This window comes from Bos grunniens, chromosome 14 (assembly GCF_055505025.1).
Source record: "Bos grunniens cultivar Pamir isolate PY7600 chromosome 14, Bosgru_T2T1.0, whole genome shotgun sequence".
Lineage (NCBI taxonomy): Eukaryota > Metazoa > Chordata > Mammalia > Artiodactyla > Bovidae > Bos > Bos grunniens.
The window spans coordinates 25106853-25130450 of NC_141178.1; the positions used below are offsets into that span (position 1 = coordinate 25106853).

The 23598-nt window shown below is 36.7% G+C and overlaps 1 protein-coding gene across 5 annotated transcripts in view; it reads right to left on the bottom strand.

Moving 5' to 3' along the window:
- ANGPT1 (angiopoietin 1) overlaps positions 1 to 23598 on the bottom strand; it is a 475361-nt gene that overhangs the window by 70756 nt on the left and 381007 nt on the right. For all 5 annotated transcript variants that reach the window (XR_015140625.1, XR_015140626.1, XM_086336288.1 and 2 more), the window contains one exon: positions 13051 to 13280. Coding sequence is in view for 3 of the 5 variants with exons in the window: in XM_086336288.1 (XP_086192414.1) it covers positions 13051 to 13280 (230 nt within the window). In the remaining 2 variants the exon portion in view is untranslated. The remainder of the gene's footprint in view (positions 1 to 13050; positions 13281 to 23598) is intronic.

Consider the following 23598-nt stretch of genomic DNA (forward strand, 5'->3'; position numbering starts at 1 on the left):
AACACAACAGGTCATTGAAGGTAACTGAACATACAATGAGTAAAACTGCTTCTTTGGCAGTTTGGCAAGGTGCAAACAAGCAAGACTGATTAGATTCTTTACTCTTCAGGTGTGGGGGCATTTTGTGGAAAAGCCATCTGAAGAAATTCCCTGATATCCTAATTAATTTGAAAGGACTTTGAGAAGTGGGAGAAGGCAATATTTTAAAATTCAAGGGTGTAGACATTTTTTAAAGGTTTGTAGGCAATATTCAATATTTCAATATTTTGTGGGTGGGTGAGGATGACTTCCCAATGATTTCATAAATATACATCACATGTGTATAGCTATATAAACACATAAGATTGTTAAGCTTATAAATTAAAAGCTTCAAAATTGGTCTTATTTCATAAAATATATATGCATATGAACCTAATATTTGTGGGTTGATATCTACATGATTGTTTTCAACCTACAAAAATGCAATTACCTATGGTTAGTCTAATACATTGGAGAAGGAAATGGCAACCCACTCCAGTGTTCTTGCCTGGAGAATCCCAGGGACGGGGGAGCCTGGTGGGCTGCCATCTATGGGGTCGCACAGAGTCGGACACGACTGAAGCGACTTAGCAGTAGCAGTAGCAGTAGCAGCAGTCTAATACATATGTAATATAAATTGCTATGTCACAAAATAACAAGCATACATTTATAAATACTTTGAAGTCTTCAGTTAAGTAGCTAAAGGCTTCCTTTTGGAGAATCTACTACTCCTTTTACTCACGGTCTGTTAACTGTGGTATAAGGGAACATTTGAATATTTTTTACTTGCTGCATGATAATTTTAATTAAATTTTTATTAAAAAAAACTGTTTTTACTCTCACTTCTTTACATGTATATATTTTGTAGATAACGTATAAAATCTTAACTATCATCTTGGTGGAACTTTAATAATTGTGATCAAATCAATCAGCTTTGATACTATGTGCTTAACTCTGAATTTCTTGCACTAAGTATGCTTTATATGTTTCTTTTCATACTCATAAACATCTTATGAGATGGATTTATTAACATGTCATTTTATATATGAGAAAACTGAGGTTTTGAGATGCTAACCTCGCCAAAACTTGTAAGTAGTGTAAGTCTTTAACTGTAAAGCCAAAAATCTTAACTACTTCTTACTGACTTCTAAAGTAATCTCAGACTCAGACAGAACTCTAATACATCATTTGTCACAGGGTGCTTTCCCAGCAATACATATCTTAACTGCAAAGGTCCCACCTAGGTCTTAGGTAGGTCATGAATAAGCACATGCCTTAATTATGAACGGGTACAAGCTCATCCCATGGAAGCAGGAAATACGGAAAGAATGACAGGATGCAGAAATGACAAGAAAGAAGATGAAGATATGTTGAGATAAAGATAGAAGAGAGGTATAGGTAGTAGAACTTTCTGTGAGAGGGGAGCTCTCAGCAGAAATGTGAAGCAGTGATGGCCCTCAACTTCAAAAGCAGAGGATTAGGAAGTAAGAGGTCCCTGAGCAGCCATACTGAATGTAATAATGTCCGTACCCTACAAGTCATGCTGATCAGGATTTTTCCCCATTAGTCTTACATATTATAAAGCCTAATTACTTGATCCTCCAGTCTATGGACCATTTGCTAGAAGCTACAAGTTTAGAGGAAGGCTGGTTGGGAAGTTGAGAATGGGCATGTGTGTGTGTTTGTGCTCATCTTCTAGAATTAGGCCAAGGAACAATGATAAAATTGATAATTCAAAGTTCTTTTTGTTCTTATGAGGAAACAATATCAATTTTCTAAAGTAGGCAAAAATAAGAAATGATTATAGTTTAGGCAGTATATAATATAAGGGATAAATTATATACATTTAAAAAGGCATCATAGTAATATGGTACAAATTATATGCTGATGATAATTACATTATTTTAAAAAGCTTTCATTTTATTTAGTATTATTACAGGAAAAACAGAGAAGAGGATGAAAATATTGCACAAAATTTGCCATCATAATATTTTAAAATTTTCTCAAAATTTTATTACTTAAAGAGACACATTATTTAAGAATATATTGCTGCTGCTGCTGATGCTAAGTTGATTCAGTCGTGTCCATCTCTGTGTGACACCAGAGATGGCAGCCCACCAAGCTCCTCCGTCCCTGGGATTCTCTAGGCAAGAATACTGGAGTGGGTTGCCAGGTTCTTCTCCAATACATGCATGCATGCTAAGTCACTTCAGTCACATCCAACTCTGTGCAACCCCATGGACAGCAGCCCACCAGGCTCCTCTGTCCACGGGATTCTCTAGGCAAGAATACTGGAGTGGGTTGGCACTTCCTTCTCCATTTAACAATATATTACTCATTATATATAACTGTAGGTAAATATATACATTTTAATAATATTGAGACATGCATAATGTACAGAAAAGATTAAATCCATGTGGACATGCATAGTACCTTATGTCACAGATGGATTGCTAATTTTATGGTGCTTTTTTCAGTATGGAATAATGAAATGTGAAGTAATTCTATATAATATAATTTTAATTTGATTAGTGTATTTAAATAAATTTTTGAACACTGCTAATGTGAAGTGACTCAATGTATATCCAATGCATATTACACTTAGAGCAACTAAGAATAAAAAAATTACTAAAAGTTGAAAATGGATTTACACACAATCTTTGTTTAATCAAATGAGCATTCATTTTTTATAAAATTCATTCCTGTGTTTTCCCTTTAGGCACCCTGATGGGCAGTTACGAGTGCTACAGGATCCTTGTTATTTGTTCAGAAGGTAATTTCATTAACAAATATATCTCAGGTGTTTCATGTGTGTTAATTTCCCATGTAATGTTTTCAGTCTGGCTGGAATACATTGATTTTCAACAAAACATTCCTCACGCATGTGGGAAGACTTAAAGGGCATCTTTTGTGCTTTGAGTGGACAAATAATTTCAGCAAAAGCCATTAGAAATGGAATGAAAGTGCTTGGGCAATGCTGTAAACATGGAGAGCAGTTGCCACATGCTTATGAAAATTGACAACAACAACAAAAACCCCAAAGCCTGTCACTTTGAAGTTTTAAATAAACAAAGGCTGACACCAGAGTTGTGTCACTTTGAGTCTTGTTGTGAGATACACTTGAGTACTACTTTACAAGCCATGATATACATGGGATGACAGAGGATGAGACAGTTGGATTGCATTACCGACTCAATGGATATGGGTTTGAGCAGGCTCTGCGAGATGGTGAAGGATGGGAAGCTGGGCAAGCCGCAGTCCGTGGGGTCACAAAGAGTCAGACACGACTGAGCGACTGAACAACAACAACAAATTAAAGTTTCTTTGCACTTGACTTTTAGAAAAATCTTCTGCTAACAAAAAAAAAAAATCAATATTTTGTTTATAGATAGTTAAACCAAACTGAAATATCAATAACCTCAGATATGCAGATGACACCACCCTTATGGCAGAAAGTGAAGAGGAACTCAAAAGCCTCTTGATGAAAGTGAAAGTGGAGAGTGAAAAAGTTGGCTTAAAGCTCAACATTCAGAAAACGAAGATCATGGCATCCGGTCCCATCACTTCATGGGAAATAGATGGGGAAACAGTGGAAACAGTGTCAGACTTTATTTTTCTGGGCTCCAAAATCACTGCAGATGGTGATTGCAGCCATGAAATTAAAAGACGCTTACTCCTTGGAAGGAAAGTTATGACCAACCTAGATAGCATATTCAAAAGCAGAGACATTACTTTGCCAACAAAGGTTCGTCTAGTCAAGGCTATGGTTTTTCCTGTGGTCATGTATGGATGTGAGAGTTGGACTGTGAAGAAGGCTGAGCACTGAAGAATTGATGCTTTTGAACCGTGGTGTTGGAGAAGACTCTTGAGAGTCCCTTGGACTGCAAGGAGATCCAGCCAGTCCATTCTGAAGGAGATCAGCCCTGGGATTTCTTTGGCGGGAATGATGCTGAAGCTGAAACTCCAGTACTTTGGCCACCTCATGCGAAGAGTTGACTCATTGGAAAAGACTCTGATGCTGGGAGGGATTGGGGGCAGGAGGAGAAGGGGACGACAGAGGCTGAGATGGCTGGATGGCATCACTGACTTGGTGGACGTGAGTCTGAGTGAACTCTTGGAGTTTGTGATGGACAGGGAGGCCTGGCGTGCTGTGATTCATGGGGTCGCAAAGAGTCAGACACAACTGAGCGACTGAACTGAACTGAAATGAAACCTAACTGTTTAGTTGCAACATTTTTCAAGGTTTATTTTGTCTCCCTTCTTAAAGCATAAGTGGCTTCCCCAGTGGTGTTAGTGGTAAAGAACCTGCCTGCCAATTCAGGAGATGTAAGAACCGCTGAGGGTTTGATCCCTGGGTCGGGAAGATCCCCAGGAGTAGGGAATGGGAACCCACTCCAGTATTCTTGCCTGGACCATCCCATGGACAGAGGAGACTGACAGACTATAGTCCAAGGTTTGAAAAGAGTCAGACACGACTGAAGCGACTTAGCACCTATGCAAAGCATATGAGATTTTTTGATAAAGGTTTCATTCTATGGTTGCTGTGATGCATGCATACTGAATGATGTTAACAGAATATTTTTCCTTACTTTCTGAGTTATTATAGGTGCTATTTGGCTTAGTATAAAGTACCATAGCTTATTTGTAACTGGTATCCACTGACCCATTTTGTCCCTGGACTTTGGGGAAAAAACTTGAATTTGACTTCAGTATGGATGAACCCAGGGAAATGATTTAGTTAAAATTCTATTAAAAATATTTTGTGCTTCTTTGTTTTAGCCAACCAGGTCATTAAAGTACAAGAGAAGACGGAATGGAGTTTGTTCATAGCAATGTTAGAACATCAAGGCAACACTTTTTTCATGGCCTTTCACCCTGGTAACTTCCAGGCCCAGCTGGAGTTGAGGGATACCCCTCTGCATTTTAGAGAGTTTGTTTTCTGAAACTGAAACTGTAATTCCAAAAGAGAATTAACCACAAAATTTCAAATTTCCCCCAAAAGATGTGATTTAGTAATAGTTCATGGGAGAGGTCAAGGACTGTATTATTTCTTATTCTGTTATCATTATTTTGGCTATCTTTTATTCACACAATTTTTTTTTAACAGAAATTATGACTTTTCAGAAGGCTGATAACATGCTCCACCAAAAAGGAGAAACATACCATTTCCAAAAATAAATAGTCACTTTCCCCTTAAGCCATTAGGTTTTGTGAAAGGAAGTGCTAGAAGTGTGGTTCATTTTAAGGAAATTGTAAATGTTTGACATGTAATTTTCTGTCAAGATAAAGCATTCCCCTCATTAAATGGAAACAAGCGCTCACTGTAGTGTTCAGCAGATGACTTCCTGTATTTTTCTTTCTCTTTCTACCTAATGTTAAATTGTGCATTACAAGTAGTCAACGAGAAACCAAATATTTTACTAAGTCAATAAAAATGATATTTTCTATTTTTATAAATGTTTATATGAGTGACATTCAAAAAGTTTTAATTTCCTCCCATCGCTTGTGATGTTTTTAAGAGTTGTTCTTAACTCAAGGGACTTGCAGGAGTTCAAGCTGTCTCATCCCTTGACTGAATGATTTACTTCACAAACTCAATAGACACTGCACGGGAGGTAAATTCTTTTCAGATGGTAGAATTATTCTGAGAACAGAGCCAAATGTCCCCTCAGCACTGCAAAGGAAGCAAATGCCTCATTTCCCCTTTTCAGAAGGCCAGAAGCCTGAAAATAATGATCAAACGTTCCGTACCATTGCAATCAGCCCCTGGGAAAGACACAGTAAACCAAATAATTGAGATCGCTTAAAAATTTGTAGTATCAGTCATTATCTCTTTCAGATTATATGAAAGAAACTTTTAAAATAAACTTCAGGAGAAGCTTCTTATGATTTGAAATTTTTATACTTCATATTAAGGAGCTAAGCATATAAATATGCTCTTGTCTCTTGGTATTTAAGTTTCTTTTTATTCCTCTCTACCCTGAGTGCTTCTCTACCTGAAACTGCTATCCACCCTTTCACATTCAACATTTGGATGGGGGTGGACAACATTTTAGAGAAGGAAATGGCAATCCACTCCAATACTATTCGGGGCTTCTCTCATGGCTCAGTGGTAAAGAATCTGCCTGCAATGCAGGAGCCGCAGGAGATGTGGGTTCTATCCCTAGGTTGGGAAGATCCCCTGGAGGAGGAAATGGCAAACCACTCCAGTATTCTTGCCTGGAGAATCCCATGGACAGAGGAACCTGGTGAGCTAAGTCCACAGGGTCACTAAGAGTGGGACCTGACTGAAGCAACTGAACATGAGCACGAGACAACAGTTTCTGCTTTTAATTCATCTTATCATTTTAGCCTGCAGTCTATGCAGTTGAGCTCTACAGTTCATTCAGACTCTCCCTATGGAAGGTGACATCCCAGTTCCAAAGTTCAGTCTGTTTGTTTGTTTGAACTTTCTGCTTTTTTGCCACTAAAATAGACCGTACATAACCATCTTTTCTCTCTGCTTATAACTGCTATTTTGGTCTCCTTTATCTGTCCCTTAAAGAACTCCCAACTTTCTGTATTTGATTCACATTCTTAATATTTTAAAAGGAGTTCATATTATGTAATTTCTGTATTTTATGGATTTCTGTAATTCACTCTGTTTATCCCCTGAAATCGTACACAGATTTGTGCCAAGTAGTTGCACTAAGTAATGGTAGACTAGTTTTTATCAGATTCTTGAATGGATTTATAACCCCCAAATGGTTTTGTCATTGCTTTATACACACGTTCAGTGAGTCCATTGAACAGCATGGCTTTACCAACTGTCTCCTCTGAGGACACATCAATCTATATGGTCCTCAGGATTTTACTACTGAACTCCAGACTCATTCCCCTGCCTTCCGTAGTCACCTCAGTCCATATGCTCAAACTAAATCTTGCCTCCTAAGCCTGTTTCTTTTCTCATGTTGCTGATTTTAAGAAATATCAAAATTAGTCAACCCAGAATTTCTAATATATTTGAGTTTACTTCTAAATAAGTGGTTATCTCTTGTTGATTCTAACTCTTTGTTCACAAAATTTCTCTCTAGTTGCCTTTCCATTTGCCCTGGTTTGATCCTGACCTCATTATTTCTCTCCCAGAAGATCCTTTTGAGAACCTGATGAAAACCATCAATATACCTTTTCTCTCAATCATAGTATAGTGGATAACGTACAGAATCAAGATCTAGACTGTGGGTTCAAATCTCAGCCTTCTCACTTGCTAGCAGTGTAATATTTAAAAATTATTTACCTTTATATGCTTAATTTCTTTGTCCGTCAGATAAGGTTAATAAGAGCACTTCGTTTACAGAGTTGTTGTCAGAATTAAATGAGTTAATATATGCAAGGGGCTAAGAAGACTGGCTCATACTCTCTTAAGTATTTGTTAATATTTTAATAAATGGCAAAGCATCCATCTGGCCCCTCTGCTTCCAGACTTGTCAACTTAACAATGTGTTGTTCCTATACTGTGACTTGGGGTAATTTTTCTAAAATGATAATGTCATTATTGTCCTTATATACTGACAATGACTTCTTATTGCTTTCAAAGAAAAAAAAAAACACACAGCTATTTTGATCTCCTTCTGTTTACCTTTCTAACTTCATCTTTCATTGTTCTCCTGCCTTCAATTCTGAGAAATAGGTTATACATTTAGGTGTACACCCCCCACCCATTTTGACGACTCCTGGCAAATATACACGTTGTTTATGCTCTCTGGAGTACCCTCGGTCTTCTTCATTTTGAAGACTTAGTCACTGTCTCCTCATTAGAACCATCCTGCCTATGTTTTATTCCTGGATTGACCTTTTCCAGCTATGCAGTCTTAGGCAAATTACTGATAGCTTGTGGAATTTATAAAATGGGGCTAACCACAGTAGTTCCCTTATACTGTTACTGTGAGGACTAAGTTAAAACACATAAAGCTTAATCAATGCCTGAATCATAATAAGGATTCAACAAAAGCCTTACTTAAGAAGACTCTGCAGATGCTGGATTCTGCCCTCATTCCTCTGTCTCTGTCATGATTCTAGTATTCTTCCTGTGTGTTTCACTAGTCCCCTGGCACCCTGGCCTCACGTCTAGCAAATATTTATGAAATACAATTGTCTGTTTACCTCTCTTTCCCTACCAAATTCTAGTTTTCTTGAAGCCACAGACAGTATACTTTTCTCTCTCCCTAGTGGTCTGAATAGTACCTGGCATATTATAGGAACTCAGCAAATATTTGTTAAATAAAAATAGATGGATATCTTTATTCTCAGAAGAGAATCTGAAGCAAAATAGTTGCTGTATAACTAATGAATGAATGACAAGTTTATAAATCATATCTTGGTATCACAGGAGTATGTTCTAAACTGATTTCGACAGTAAGAAAATCAGTCAGTGTAATTTTACAATGGAGCCTAAATACTATTTTCTGTATTTCTCTTTCCTATATTTTATGGTTTGTTAATAATTAAATTCTTGGTCACATAATATCATGTTTGTCTTGTGTGTGTCCAAGGTATGTGATGATGCTTCAATCACCTCTCAACAGAGATGACTGCTGGATGTTGACAGTCACAGTACCTGATTATCCTCCCCCAAAGAATTCTAAACCTTGTTTCCATGCTGTTATCAATGTGAACTATTTAATTCCCAGAATAACTTGAATTGCCAAAAACCTGAAGCAGTCAGCTAAGGTTTGACACTATGATAACATTGAGAGTACTATTTCTTCAGTGGTAATTCTAAGAATAAATGCAATCAAGTGTTTGCAGACAAAGATTAGACAAAAATAAGTGTGTTACCCAGAAGTCTTAAAAAACAGACACAATTCAGTTTGCAATGACTATTTGCCTAAGATACTGCTATTGCCTGTTAAGACAAGAGGAAAGTTTGCTAAACTATTTTAGAAAATGACCTTAAGTGGTTTAGTATGAAAAGTGAAAGTGGAAAAAAAAAATACTACATAACACTTGATGCTATGAGTTTTATACAAATCTCTGTTAATTCTTACTCACCAGGAATTGAATATCATGATTCCATTTTAGTGATTCAGAAACAAGTTAAAAAGAAGGGACTTGGATGACTGTCAACAGTCAGACACTCTAGAACACTGTATTCAGACATTTTCTGTGAAAGAAATTTTACTTATAACTAGCACTTAATAAATTTGCATTTAGCTGAATTTTGTCACTTGGAGGAAAAGGAAGGAACTAATGTTTAATGAATCAAATATGTCCCATACTTTTGTTTTAATATGAAGTATCTAATGTTCTCACTATCATTGTGAAGTAGATATAATTATCCTACATAAGAAATGATTAGCAAGCTCAGTCCTATCCGACTCTTTGCCTCCCCATGATTGTAGCCCGCTAGACTCATCTGTTATGGGATTTTCCCCGCAAGAATACTGAGGTGGGCTGCCATTTCCTCCTCCAGGGGATATTCCCTATGTGGGGATTGAACCTGTGTCTCCTGCTTCTCCTGCATTGCAGGTGAATTCTTTACCACTGTGCCACTGGGGAAACCCCTATAAATGATTAAACGCTTCATAAAGATTAAATTAGTTGCCAATGACAGAAAAAAACTCAGTAGAAATTTTTTCTTCTGTTTTGTAGTATTCTATTCAGGCTGTATCCATATGACTGACTTAGTCAAGTTAGAGTGAGAAGAACCTTAGATCAATTAAAATTTTTGCCTTTTTGGATTATGACACAGATTTTTTGAAACTCAGAAGACTACTCTTTGCATTTTTTTTTTAAATATACATTTTAGAAAAGTGGTACATTTATTGTAATGTATTGATTTAGGCTTATTTACATATATTTATTTTTAATGAGAGAACATTTATGTATAATCTTTGATAAATAACAAATTTACTTGATAAATGAATTTTTGGTCTTAAGAAGGAAAAGATTTTACTCATGTATTTTGAAATTAGAATGAAATAAGTTTGTTTCAGTAACTGATATTTAATCTAGTGGACTTCCCTGGTGGTTCAGATGGTAAAGTATCTGCCTGTAATGCAGGATACATTGGTTCGATCCCTGGGTTAGGAAGATTCCCTGGAGGAGGGTATGGCAACCCCTCCAATGTCCAGAGAATCCCATGGACAGAGGAGCCCACGGGGTTGCAAAGAGTCGGACACGATTGAAGCAATTTAGCACACATGCATTTAATCTAGTATTATGCAATTAGTCATTTAAAGTTTTAAATTCACTGTAACCAAATGCTATGGTGCCAGTGAAAATGAAGTAAAATCTTTGTAGAAAACTTAGTGAGAAACACATTCCATTTTTGTGTCTCATGAATTCTTAAATCACCAAATACTTAGTAGAATACTTAACTGTGGGATTAGAGAGAAAAAAAAAAGTATAATAAGAAACAAATAAAATCTATGGTTATGAGAGCATGGGCTTCCCTGATAGCTCAGTTGGTAAAGAATCCACCTGCAATGCAGGAAACGCTGGTTCAATTTCTGGGTTGGGAAGATCCCCTGGAGAAGGGATAGGCTACCCACTCCAGTGTTCTTGTGCTTCCCTTATGGCACATCTGGTAAAGAATCCACCTGCAATGCAGGAGACCTGGGTTCGATACCTGGGTTGGGAAGATCCTCTGGAGAAGGGAAAGGCTACCCACTCCAGTATTCTGGCCTAGAGAATTACATGGACTGTGTAGTTCATGGGATCACAAAGAGTCAAACACGACTGAGCAACTTTCACTTTCACTATTTGGACTTCCCTTGTGGCTAGCTGGTAAAGAATCTGCCTGCAATGAGGGAGACCTGGGTTTGATTCCTGGGTTGGGAAGATCCCCTGGAGAATGGAAAGTCTACCCACTCCAGTATTCTGGCCTAGAGAATTCCATGGACAGTCCATGGGGTCGCAAAGAGTCAGACATGACTGAGTGACTTTCACACACTATAAGAGCATAGAATCCATTGGATAATAGCTTAATATGCTTACATTGTGTATGTGAGAAAGTTGGATTATAAAATAGTTAAATAGGATTTGTTTTATAATTTTATCATTAAAAAGAAAATAAATGTCTAGAGGTATGAAGTATTAGACAATTTCCGTCTCCCTCTGTAGTGTTAGTCACTCAGTTCTGTCCATCTCTGTCTCATGATCTGTAACCCGCCAGACTCCTCTGTCCATGGGATTTCCCAGGCAAGAACATTGGTGTGGGTTGCCACTTCCTTTTCCAATTACTTTTTGGATGTGCTCTATAATAGAATAGGCATAGTTATAATAGAATAGGCATAGTTACTTTTCTCATACACTGAGTGATGTTGTGGGTAGCATCCATCAGGAGTGCCATTGTTATTGTTCAATAAATTACATTTCTTGAACAGATGTTTGATTCCTGATGTTGCACCCAAAGACCAAAACTAGCCAGGAATTTTAATTTTGAAGTCACCCTCCTGCCTGAAAAAGTTTAAAGACATATTTATTGGACAAGTACTCAGAAAAGAAGTGAAATTATGATAAGTAGGCAGACATATGAGCTTTGTGAGAATCACCAAGGTTTGATATTTCTAACATCATTAATAAAAAAAAAGAACTACTCAACTCCATGTGCATTACGTCTCAGGATGATAAGAAAAATATGTTTTCAATTTTTCCCCTAATGTATTCAGTTCAATATGAGAATAGATATGTCTCATATTAATACTTAATTTCTAAATACTCATGAGCTCTATTAAAATTCTCTGGCAAAATTCTATCATGTTTTCCTTCCAGTGGACTCTAACTCAAGGTTTTGGCAGGCTCTGACTGATTAGCAGGTTTTTTCCTTCTCATTCACATTTCTGAGCACACACAAACGGAGCCCTGGGAACTCACTGTTTAAAAAATACTCTTCGAAAAGTATATTAAGGACTTGTTTAGACTATCTAAAGGAGATAGAACCGAAGGTAATGGAGTGTAATAGAGAAATGCTAAATGTCTTTAAAACAAGATCACTTAAAATGGAGTTATCCTCTGTATTCATATGTATACATGAGACTATGGAACTGAGTTATTTTTAATATAGCTCAAGTCCACTGTTAAATTAAAGGAGCCTCCAATTATGTACATTACATATGAACACTGAACTGTTACATGAATGATCACATAAGCGACAGCTTAATGATAACCATGACCTTCAGATATAAGTGGTGTTTTCTTGTCCATGTTCACTCATAGAAAGACTGATTAGTGAGCAGAACTATAGAAACTCCAAACTTTGAAGCATTCTCCTGTGGCTCAAGTGAGGTTCTGCTTGAAGTGAACAGGTGTACACAGAGACATTTTTTCAATAACTGATGGGTGGGCAGGTGGACAGATGGATGGATGTCTTCTAAAGAGACACAGGCCTACAATATTTCCAATGGCTAAATGGCTCCAGATATTCTGGTGGGTATTAAAAGTTTATACTTTCACTATCATGAAGATAGCCCAGAATAAGTTTGCTCATATGCCCTTGTTAGGTCTTCTCCATACAGGGCCACATGAATAATCCTAAAACAGGCTTTTAATAACAAATATTCCTCCTCCTTCATAACAGTTATTAGGAACTTCTCTGCCTCTTTGTCTCTGCAGGTAACTCTTCCCTCTCCTCCACTGCAAAAGAAATAGTTTTAAAATGGGAACACTCCTGAAATTCTTCTCAGCACTCTGAACTAATCTTTAATAGAGTCTAAATTCTGTCCTGTATAGTTAAGTGTCTAACATTACAGTACTAAATATTTATCTATGAGAACCTAATAGATTTTATTTAAGGCCAAAAGGCCAATAAAAAAGGAGAAATTAGAAAGATACGGTGAATTCATGAACCCAAGCTTATGAATAATTTCTCTGAAGTTAAAAACATGAGAAAATTATCAGTGCAAACTTCATTAAATGCTTCTAAGAACAAAGTTCTTTTGCTGCTTCTATACTAGCAATCAATGCAACTTAGAAAGTTATATTGGATATTTACTTGCTCTGTATTGAATAAAATATTTAGTATAACCAAAGTAAGGAAGAAATTCTTACTACCTTCTTTAGTGCAGAGGTTGACGAGGTTGTGCACTGTGTCCATGAGCTCCAGCTGCTGCTTCTGAAGGACACTGTTATTGGTGGTGGCTCTGTTCAACTGTTTCTCCAGTTCCTGGATTATGTATGTCTGACGAGTAACCAAGCCTTGAAGATTCTCTTTCTCTTCCTTTAAGGTGTCCAATTCTTCCTTGTGCTTTCCCTCCATTTCAAAGATTTTGTGTTCTAATAAACTACAAGGAAGTGAAGATAAGATTTAGTTTTAAAATGCTGTAAGAAGCATGATTCAACTAGTTCCTGAGTTTATTTACTGTAAGAAATTTTAGTTAGGTATTTCACCAGGGAAATATTTATTAAGCAAGTGACTCAGAAAAAGTATATACATATAAATGCATTTATACATAAATATATATTTAATAGGAATGACATTATACAGCATTTGAAATGAAGAATTATTAGATCAGTTATTGTTAGAGTGATGTTTGTTTCCTAAATGTAATTTATTTCTTGGGATGTATCTTATATCCAGGGTAGTTAACTTGGACTCTGTCTGGAGAAATTATAGCATAATTTTCATTAAAGAAATGGATCCAATAAGAAATAGAAGCAGTAGTTCAGAAAAAAGTTTGAACAAACTATAGAAACTATTTTTTATTTACTTTGTTTCATTCATTTGGGATTTTCAAAACATTAACAGGGATTACATTTCACGAGGAATAGCATATTGATGCAGAAACCAGAGGACCAGAAACTAAGCTATGTAAAGTCACAGTGAATTACGTTTCTTGGGATTATTGATACCTGGCCCTGTATTGTAACCACTAGCTTACTTTACCTCTCAATCAGAGCTTCAAGATAAGGGCTAAAGGCATAACAAATTTCCAAATTACTGAATAATTGGTTCCAAAAAGGAAGATTATGTTGCTGATGGGATGGTCTTACAAAAGGACTTGGGAAGCTTTGCTTGGAGTGATACAGTCCTCAGCCAAGAACCTTCCTTCTTTCAGAACTCTTCACAGGATACTCCCTTTGCATATTGCACATTAAAAATGATAGAAAATGCAGAAGCACTGCTGGATGCTAGCAACTGACTGGAAATAAGAAGCACTTACATTTTATAGAGTGTATAATATACTAGTATTCCTCAGAGAAGAGCCTTATTCAGTTTTCTCAGTTTCATTTACAGAAGGTTCAACCAGTCCTTAGTTTACAAGGTGTTATTCAAATGTAACATACCAGACTGGGTATTTAATTTACCTTGGAGAAATGTAGCACTGAATCATTACTACATGTTTTCAAAAAGGGGACACTAGGGAGTGTTCTAAACTTAATACTTAAGTCATAAAATAGAGATTGTTTGAAGAGCCAAGTTTTCCAACTCCCTGTAGTAGGGGATGAGCTGGAATATCTGACTGCCCATACACTGATTAAGAAGTGTGGCGAGAACTGCAAGTGGTAATTCCAGATCTTTGTTGATAAACTTATCCTCCAAAAAAATATGGAACATCAAAGAAAAGCTGCCCATTGAACTAAGCCTGAAAAACACTGTGATGCTTCTATGTATAAGAACTTACTAATTTATAACACCTTTGGTAGCATGCCCAGAAAACTTCACATTGAGACCCATTGACACAGCTCTGTGACTTTTGCAACCTAAGAAGATCCACTTCTCTATTTTGAGTTGCTTTATATTCTACAGCACTGTGAAAGGATCTCTGTCCTGACCAGTCATTAAGCAAACTCAATTGAATAGATCTTGGGTATAATGATTTGGGAAAATGTGAAGGTCATTTTTATTTATTAAAGCATTTTTTGGAATGAAAACTTCAGGCAAGGAAACTGGAGAAAGATGAGACACACATGGCATTTCTGAAGGAGTAGGTATGATTCGTTGCATTTTAGTGTTTCCTTCTGTGTCAGTAACTTGCTGCTGGAAAAGTTAGTAGCTAAAAAGCAAACAAAACCAAATAATGCCAAATACCTTTTTTATTGGTTAAAATCTTTATCCCACCCACTGTTAAGTGATTAGTATGCTTGCTATGCATGTCAGAGGAGGTTTTCTCTGTGACTGTTAATTTTTGGCCTTCTGATCTGAGAATTAAGCACAGTGGATGCCTTAGCTCATTCTCAGTTTACTTTTAATTATTTTTGTTTCTCTTCCTAGGGTAATGATCAGATGTTAAATGCCTATAAAATCGAGTCTGTGAACTTATGGAAAATTTTCTTTCAAATTCACAAGAGTTACAGTATACTACCAAGAAACCTTAACTGTAATAATGAAAAGAGCAACATTTGGATGTATAGTCATAAAATACTAGATAAAAATTCTGAATTATCATTTTGTTCCTGAAATAAGATGAGCACTGGCTTTTAAGTTTTCTTAATTAGTAGGTAACATTCTGATTTGGAAAATGCCATGCTTTTGTTTGCATTTATTAGTTGCTGAGTGCCAATGCAAAATATAAAATGACACTATTCCCACTCTAACCATTTATTTTCAGAGAGAAATGGGAAAAAAATTCAAATAAAAGAAAAAAGCAGCTACAAGAAACTTCTGTTTCAGACATAATACTTTTTTTGCATTCATGTTTTCCCACTTTCTACTTTTGAAGCATTTTTTTCTCAAGAAGACATATACTAAAAGATGGCTACTATCTGAGATGTCAATAAAGGAGTTTTTGTTCTATTTTGATTTTCAGAATTTTGGAAAGAGCTGAGAATGAAAGTTGATCAAAGAAATCCCCGTGCCAAAGGAAAAAATTCTGAACTCTGGCTTGTGTAACAAAAAGTCTGTACTTCCCAAGTAGAAGGAGTATACACTTAGCATGTTGGGAAAAAAATGTTAATTTTTATAATTCACCAAACAATCTTAATGGACCATGGCTGCTCCTGCTGCTGCTAAGTCGCTTCAGTCGTGTCCAACTCTGTGTGACCCCATAGATGGCAGCCCACCAGGCTCCCCCGTCCCTGGGACTCTCCAGGCAAGAACACTGGAGTGGGTTGCCATTTCCTTCTCCAATGCATGAAAGTGAAAAGTCAAAGTGAAGTCGCTCAGTCGTGTCCGACTCTTAGCGACCTCATGGACTGTGGCCCACCAGGGTCCTCCGTCCATGGGATTTTCCAGGCAAGAGTACTGGAGTGGGGTGCCATTGCCTTCTCTGACCATGGCTACTAGGTATTAAAAGACATCAACATAGCCTGTCATTTTAAAATACAAATTCATGTAAAGTAAAGAAGGGATACCCAGGGAAGAAATTTGCTTTGCATCACAGACATCTCACAGGATTGAGAATGAAATATATGTCTTAAAAATCAAATGCATAAAAACTATAAGCAAATTGGGAACATGCCACACTGTTTCACAAATGGCATGTCTTAGCACCTAATTAATCTCTTCAAGTCATTTTCCTGTCTCATTTCTTCACTTGGATTCTCTTTAATTGCTTTTATTCCATAGTATTTCTCTATTAACTTTATTTACTAAAGATACCCTTTACATTAATGACAATTTTTAGACTTTTTCAGGCAAAATTGTTATCTTTTTGATACTATTCATCCCCTCCCTTCCACCTCTTCATATTTGGCTTCCAAAATACCATCCTCTTTTCTTTAACAATTCTCATCCATTAGTTATTATCTACTTGGGAAGTTAGGCCTTCCTTACTATTTCCAAACTGGCTTGAATTCAAAACTCTTCTGCCAGAAAATATTCATATACTATCTGTACTTACTAATTATATTGTTGTAATACACCATTTTTGCTGTAGAGCATTAAAAAATCCCATGTCTTTTTATTCTTAAAGTAAAATAGTGATACAGAATGAGAAGATGTTACAAGGCCTAGATTTAGGTAAAAATCTATAAATACCATGTATAAAATTGTGCAAACACTGTATCAGAACCAAAATAAAAAGCCAACTGTTCTAACTTCTCAGACTAGAAAACTGTCCATGACAACCCAGTGTTATGAAAACTAGCTTTAGAGTCTCATTTCTCTGATTTACTATAACATAATCTCTATCTCGGAGAAGGCGATGGCACCCCACTCCAGTACTCTTGCCTGGAAAATCTCATGGATGGAGGAGCCTGGTGGGCTGCAGTCCATGGGGTCGCTGAAAGTCAGACATGACTGAACAACTTCACTTTGACTTTTCACTTTCATGCATTGGAGAAGGAAATGGCAACCCACTCTAGTGCTCTTGCCTGGAGAATCCCAGGGACAGGGGAGCCTGGTGGGCTGCCGTCCATGGGGTCACACAGAGTCGGACATGACTGAAGTGACTTAGCAGCAGCAGCAGAAGCAATCTCTATCTACTTCCACATACTTACATTATAACAGCCAAGAATCAAGGCATCAACTTAATATCCCTTTACTATTTGCTGCTCTCCACCTGGTTATTTTTGGGAGCTTGTCTTTCACAATATTTCAACCTATTCATCTTTTTCATGTATAAAAACAAAATTTTTTTGCCAAGCCATTAAAAAAAATCTTAACTGAGATTTTCTTTCTGCCTTAAACCCTCTGCCATTAAATTTAATTTTCTTACTCAATATATTGATTATATCCCATTGTGTCGTGAGGTCTTTTATTGGTCCTCTTACATCATTATCCCTATCCAGTTAAGTAGGCAGAGGCCATCTCAGCTGCGCACGGAGTCTTTTATATATAAAAGTTGATCTGGGGAACACATGTACACCCATGGCAGATTCATGTCAATACATGGCAAAACCAATACAATATTGTAAAGTAATTAACTTCCAATTAAAATAAATAAATTTATATTAAAAAAAAAAGTTGATCTGAAGAACAAGACAGCTCCACTGTCCTAAATTCAATAGGCAAAGCAGTCATATTTTCCCTGATGATGGCCTTTAGCAACAAATTTAGTTTAGGTTTAAATGCATAATCTGAAACCTGGATGCTAATTCCAAAGTCCAGTGCACTGTTTTCTAGAGTACATGCAGTATATTTTTATTCAGCTCAGTTCAGTTGCTCAGTTGTGTTCAACTCTTTGCGACCCCATGGACTGCAGCAAGCAGCAAGGCAGTCTTTCCTGTCCATCACTGACTCCTGGAGCTTGCTCAAACTCATGTCCATTAAGTTGGTGATGCCATCCTCTGTTGTCCCCTTCTCTTCTTGCCTTCAATCTTTCCCAGCATCAAGGTCTTTTCCAATGAGTCAGTTCTTCATATCAGGTTGCCAAAGCATTAGCGTTTCAGCTTCAGACTGGTTGGATCTCCTTGCAGTCCAAGGGACTCTCAAGAGTCTTCTCTAAAACCAGTTCAAAAGGATCAATTCTTTCACACTCAGCTTTCCTTATACTTCAACTCTCACATCCACACATGACTACCAGAAAAACCAAAGCTTTGACTAGAGGGACCTTTGTTGGCAAAGTTATGTCTCTTCTTTTTAATATGCTAAGTTGGTCATAACTTTTCTTCTAAGGAGCAAGTGTCTTTTAATTTCATGGCTGCAGTCACCACCTGCAGTGTTTTTGGAGCCCAAAAACACAAAGTCTGTCACTGTTTCCATTGTTTCCCCATTTATTTGCCATGAGGTAATGGGACCAAATGCCATGATCTTAGTTTTCTGAATGTTGAGTTTTAAGCCCTTAAGTTTTAAGGAGAGTTTTTTTACTCTCCTCGTTCACTTTCATCAAGAGACTCTCTAGTTCTTCTTTGCTTCTGCCATAAGGGTAGTGTCATCTCCATATCTGAGGTTATTGATATTTCTCCCGGCAATCTTGATTCCAGCTTGTGCTTCATCCAGCCCAGCATTTTGCATGATGTACTATGCATAGAAGTTAAATAAGGAGGGTGACAATATACAGCCTTTACATACTCCTTTCCCTATTTGGAACCAGTCTGTTGTTCCATGTCTAGTTGTAACTATTGCTTCTTGACCTGCATACATATTTCTCAAGAGGCAGGTAAGGTGGTCTGGTATTCCCATCTCTTTAAGAATTTTTCAGAGTTTGTTGTGATCCACAGAGTCAAAGGCTTTGGTGTACTCAATAAAGCAGATGTTTTTCTGGAACTCTCTTGCTTTTTCAATGGTCCAGCAGCTGTTGGCAATTTGATCTCTGGTTCCTCTGCCTTTTCTAAATCCAGCTTGAACATCTGGAAGTTCATGGCTCATGTACTGCTGAAGCCTGGCTTAAAGAACTTTGAGTGTTACTTTGCTAGCATGTGAGATGAGTGCATTTATGTGGTAGTTTGAATATTTTTTGGCATTGCCTTTCTTTGGGATTGGAATGAAAACTGACCTTTTCCAGTCCTGTGGCCACTGCTGATAATATTTTTACTTTTATTAGACATTCTATAGTTAAGAGTTCTATGTCAAGTTTTGGGGAAGTCTAAATTAAATAAATAGTTTTATTATGATGCATTCCTTAGAATTGGAGTTCCATGGAACTATAATTTATGGAAAGTGCGAGTTGTTCAGTTGTGTCTGACTCTTTGTGACCTCATGGACTATACAGTCCATAGAATTCTCCAGGCCAGAATACTGGAGTGGGTAGCCTTTCCCTTCTCCAGGGGATCTTCCCAACCCAGGGACTGAGCCCAGGACTCCCGCATTGCAGGTAGAGTCTTTACCAGTTGAGCCACAAAGAAAACTGTGTGCTTATATCTATTCAAATTGAACTTGAAATCCAAAGAGTTTCCTCATAGGACTTTTAGTACTTCCTGTTTCTCTTCTTTCTGGAAACACTTTGAGAAGAGATATACATAGAATTTTGGCATTCAACTTCTAGTTTGAGGCAGAGGTACACTTTAATGAAGAATAAAATAAGCTAAATTCTCCAGAACTTTAACTTCAGTAAAAGGTTCTAATTGAATATATACAAAGCCCTTCTTGACGTTTTTGGTTGACTTTTCCTCCTAATTTTCACAGTCTGCCTCCTCCAGCTTATCTCATGGAAAACACTGGCATTTCAAATCACTGAACAGATCTTGAAACTTTCACAGAAAAAGTTCTCCCTTTCAGATTGTCTCCTACAGTAGAGTTCGTACCATAGCAGCAACTGGATTCACAGTAGTGACAGTTCCTTAAGTCCTCTGTGTGTAAATGTGGCCCTCAAACAAGGAGGTAGGTGTCAGTATTATGGAAACCTTCTCATTGTCATCTGCCTGAATCTCCTCAGAGCTCTTTCAATTTTTAAATTATTTTTAATCTGTATGGTGCTTACATTCGTTGCAAATATGGTTTTCAAAGAATAATCTTTCCATCCCCGTACTCAAACAAGGGCATATACTAAGTTCAGGTTAAATTTATATTGAATTTTCTAACTTGAATGTAGTAAATTGTTTCTTAAAATGCAAAGTTAAATATTTCTGTAATTCAAATGTGGAACAGAAGCATAGATCACTACAGGTAAACAATCAGCAAATAAACTTTTTAAAGTTTGAGGCAGATAAGAATAAGCTAAATATTCTGTGGAAGCCAGAAGCTGAGAAGAAAAAAATATGTATACAACCTCATAACACTAAAAATTCTTCCTAAAAAACAGGCTGAAAAATAAACAACAAACTAGAGAAAATATTTGTGATATATACTACAAAATTTTAATATCGATTAAATAACTTATATAAGGAGTTAATGATATTAGAGAAACAATCCAATAAAAAATGCGAAACATACATGAATAGGCTAGTCCCAGAAGAAGAATTCAAATAGTCAATAACCAGGAAAGATGTACAATATAACCTCTTAGGTAAACAAGGTTAATAAAATGAATAGCAAAGTTTGAGGAAATTAGAAAGCCCATGAACACTTGGGGAGAATGTAAAATTTGCTGATAATTATCAGTATCTTTGAATATATAAAATAATACAGAAAGTTCTACTGAGCTGTAAATTTTAGTGCATTTCTAACAATGAATGAGGTATAGCATATAGTTAAATATATAATATATCCATGATAAATTGTTATAAAGTAAAAATAAACCCAGCATTTTAAAAATAGTTACAATGTATACACATATGCATACATGATATAAATATGTACTTGTGCATATGTGTAATTGCATATGGGTATGTATCTCTGTAACCACACAGATAAATATGTACTCTCTATCTACATGTGTACATTTTAATATATTCATTAAAAAGTCTGGAAGAATAGGTACCAAACTGCAAATCTGTTAATGATGATTCTCTGTGGGGGGTGGGGGAATATGGAATTAGGGACTTTGAATTTCAATTCATACACTTCTGTACAATTTAACACTTAGATCAGTTAGGCTTGTGTTGATTTTTTTTATTAATCAGGAAAATGCAAACAGTCATGAGTCTAGAATGGTCTGAAGAGATACTATCTAGGGCTGAATTAGTGAACCTCAGAATGTGGACTGATAACCTTGGTTGCCATGCAGTGGGCTTTTAGGGATGCAGAACAGTGGTATAAAAGCCATCTGTATTTTATTTATGTTAAGAACAATGAAAATGTTTACAATATTTAATGTAAACTATGTGATCTGTGTTTTCCATTAAAATATTTTTAAGTTGTGTGTGCGTTTGTGTGCACATAGATAAATGACATTTGTTGGGATATTTGCCAATTCACTTGCCAGTTCATCAGTCAACATTCAAAAAGCATTTAAAATTATATATACTATATGTAGAGAACTGTGCTTGGGAGCATGAGCACAGAAATAAATAAAGCACAGTTTCTATGTTCCAGAAGGTCACAGTCCAGTGGTTCATAGATAGATACACACACACACCCCCATGTGATGGGATAAGTGAAGTGACAGGAGGAAAAAACAAGGTAGATTGTAATCCCATAAGTTGTAATAAGCAAATATATTTGGCAGAATCAGAAAAAAGCTTCTTGGAAGGGGTAATATCTACATTGAGTTTTGAAGGGACAGACGTGTGTGAGCTCTACAGGGCATTTTGGACAAAAGAAAGAGAAAGTTAAAGTCACTCAGTCGTGTCCGACTTTTAGTGACCCCACGCAGTATACAGGCTCTGGAACTCTCCAGGCCGGAATACTGGAGTGGGTAGCCTTTCCCTTCTCCAGGGGATCTTCCCAACCCAGGGATTGAACCCAGGTCTCCCTCACTGCAGGAAGATTCTTTACCAGCTGAGCCACCAGGGAAGCCCAACAAGGCAAGCATCAATCATGTCTGAACAAACATCAAGTCTTCAATGTGATACTAATAATTAGCATGATTAAACACTTACTGTGTGTTTCAAGCACTGTATTCAGTGTTTTTTAAGCAGTAACTCAATTAATCCTCATATCAACTCCATGCACTATTATCATCACCCCTATGTTACAAATGAGAACAAACAAAGCACAGAAAGTTCATATAACTTTCTCAAAATCACACAAATTATAAGTGGCAGAGCAAGTTACAGCAGAATCAAGGCCAATCCAGGCAGTCTGACCTCAGAGCTCCTGCTCTTAGTTATTAGACCATGCTTCTAAAATATAAAAAGACTTCAAAAGTAAGGCTATAAAATTAGGATATTAATGATCATGGACCATGTTTCATGCTAAAGTACTTGACAACTTTCCTCAGTCCATTACAGAGAATCAGACGAGGGTTGGGCATATGCTATCTAGAGATTTAGAGGTTGAGCTGAACTAGTACATGTGGAGATCTAAAGAAAAAAATGGGGAAAATAATGTGACTTGAATTTTAGAAAGAAGACTTTGGCAGACTTTTGGATGATAGGTTTGAAAAGTTTAAGGCATTAAGCCATGCAAAGAGGTCACTGCAATGGCTAAGACAAAAATTAATGGGATTTTGGCCTAAAAAACAGAGTAAGAGTAAATAGAAAGAACAAGACCAATTGGAAAAATATTTAGGAGATGGAATTGGCAGTATCAACAGTGACTGATGAGTTGCGATTTTACTTCAGTATTTTATAAAGAACTTATCAGATGGAGGATAACTTTAATTAGAAAGACTGACTTAACTGATTTAAAAATCAATACTTCACTATTCAATTACATAATTTTTTAGAAAGTTACAATTTAGTATCATGAAATTAGGCATATTTCAATCACTTAAAATTAACTCAATAACTTTCCATAAACTCTATCTAAAAGACAGATGAAGCTTGTCAAATCGGTTCAGTGAATTCCCAAGGTAAAATAGTTATACTGCCTACTCTAATATTAGAAGGAATAAATAATGATCTATATATAGGCCAAAACCAATTCCTATTCCTTGTTCAAATTTGTATTTTATTATGCTAAGAGGATAACTTGACAACCACATCAATTAATCTTCAGGCTGTATCACATTGCGAACACATTTTTATAATAATTAAGACAGAGAATCATCATGGACTTGAACCCTAATTTTGCCATACATCAGCTGTTTGGTCCCGAGCAAGTTACCTGACCTCTTGGAACTTTCAGTGCAGTTCAGTTCAGTCACTCAGTCGTGTCCGACTCTTTGCGACCCCATGGACTGCAGCATGCCAGGCCTCCCTGTCCATCACCAACTCCCGGGGTTCACCCAAACCCATGTCCATTGAGTCGGTGATGCCATCCAACCATCTCATCCTCTGTCATCCCCTTCTCCTTCTGCC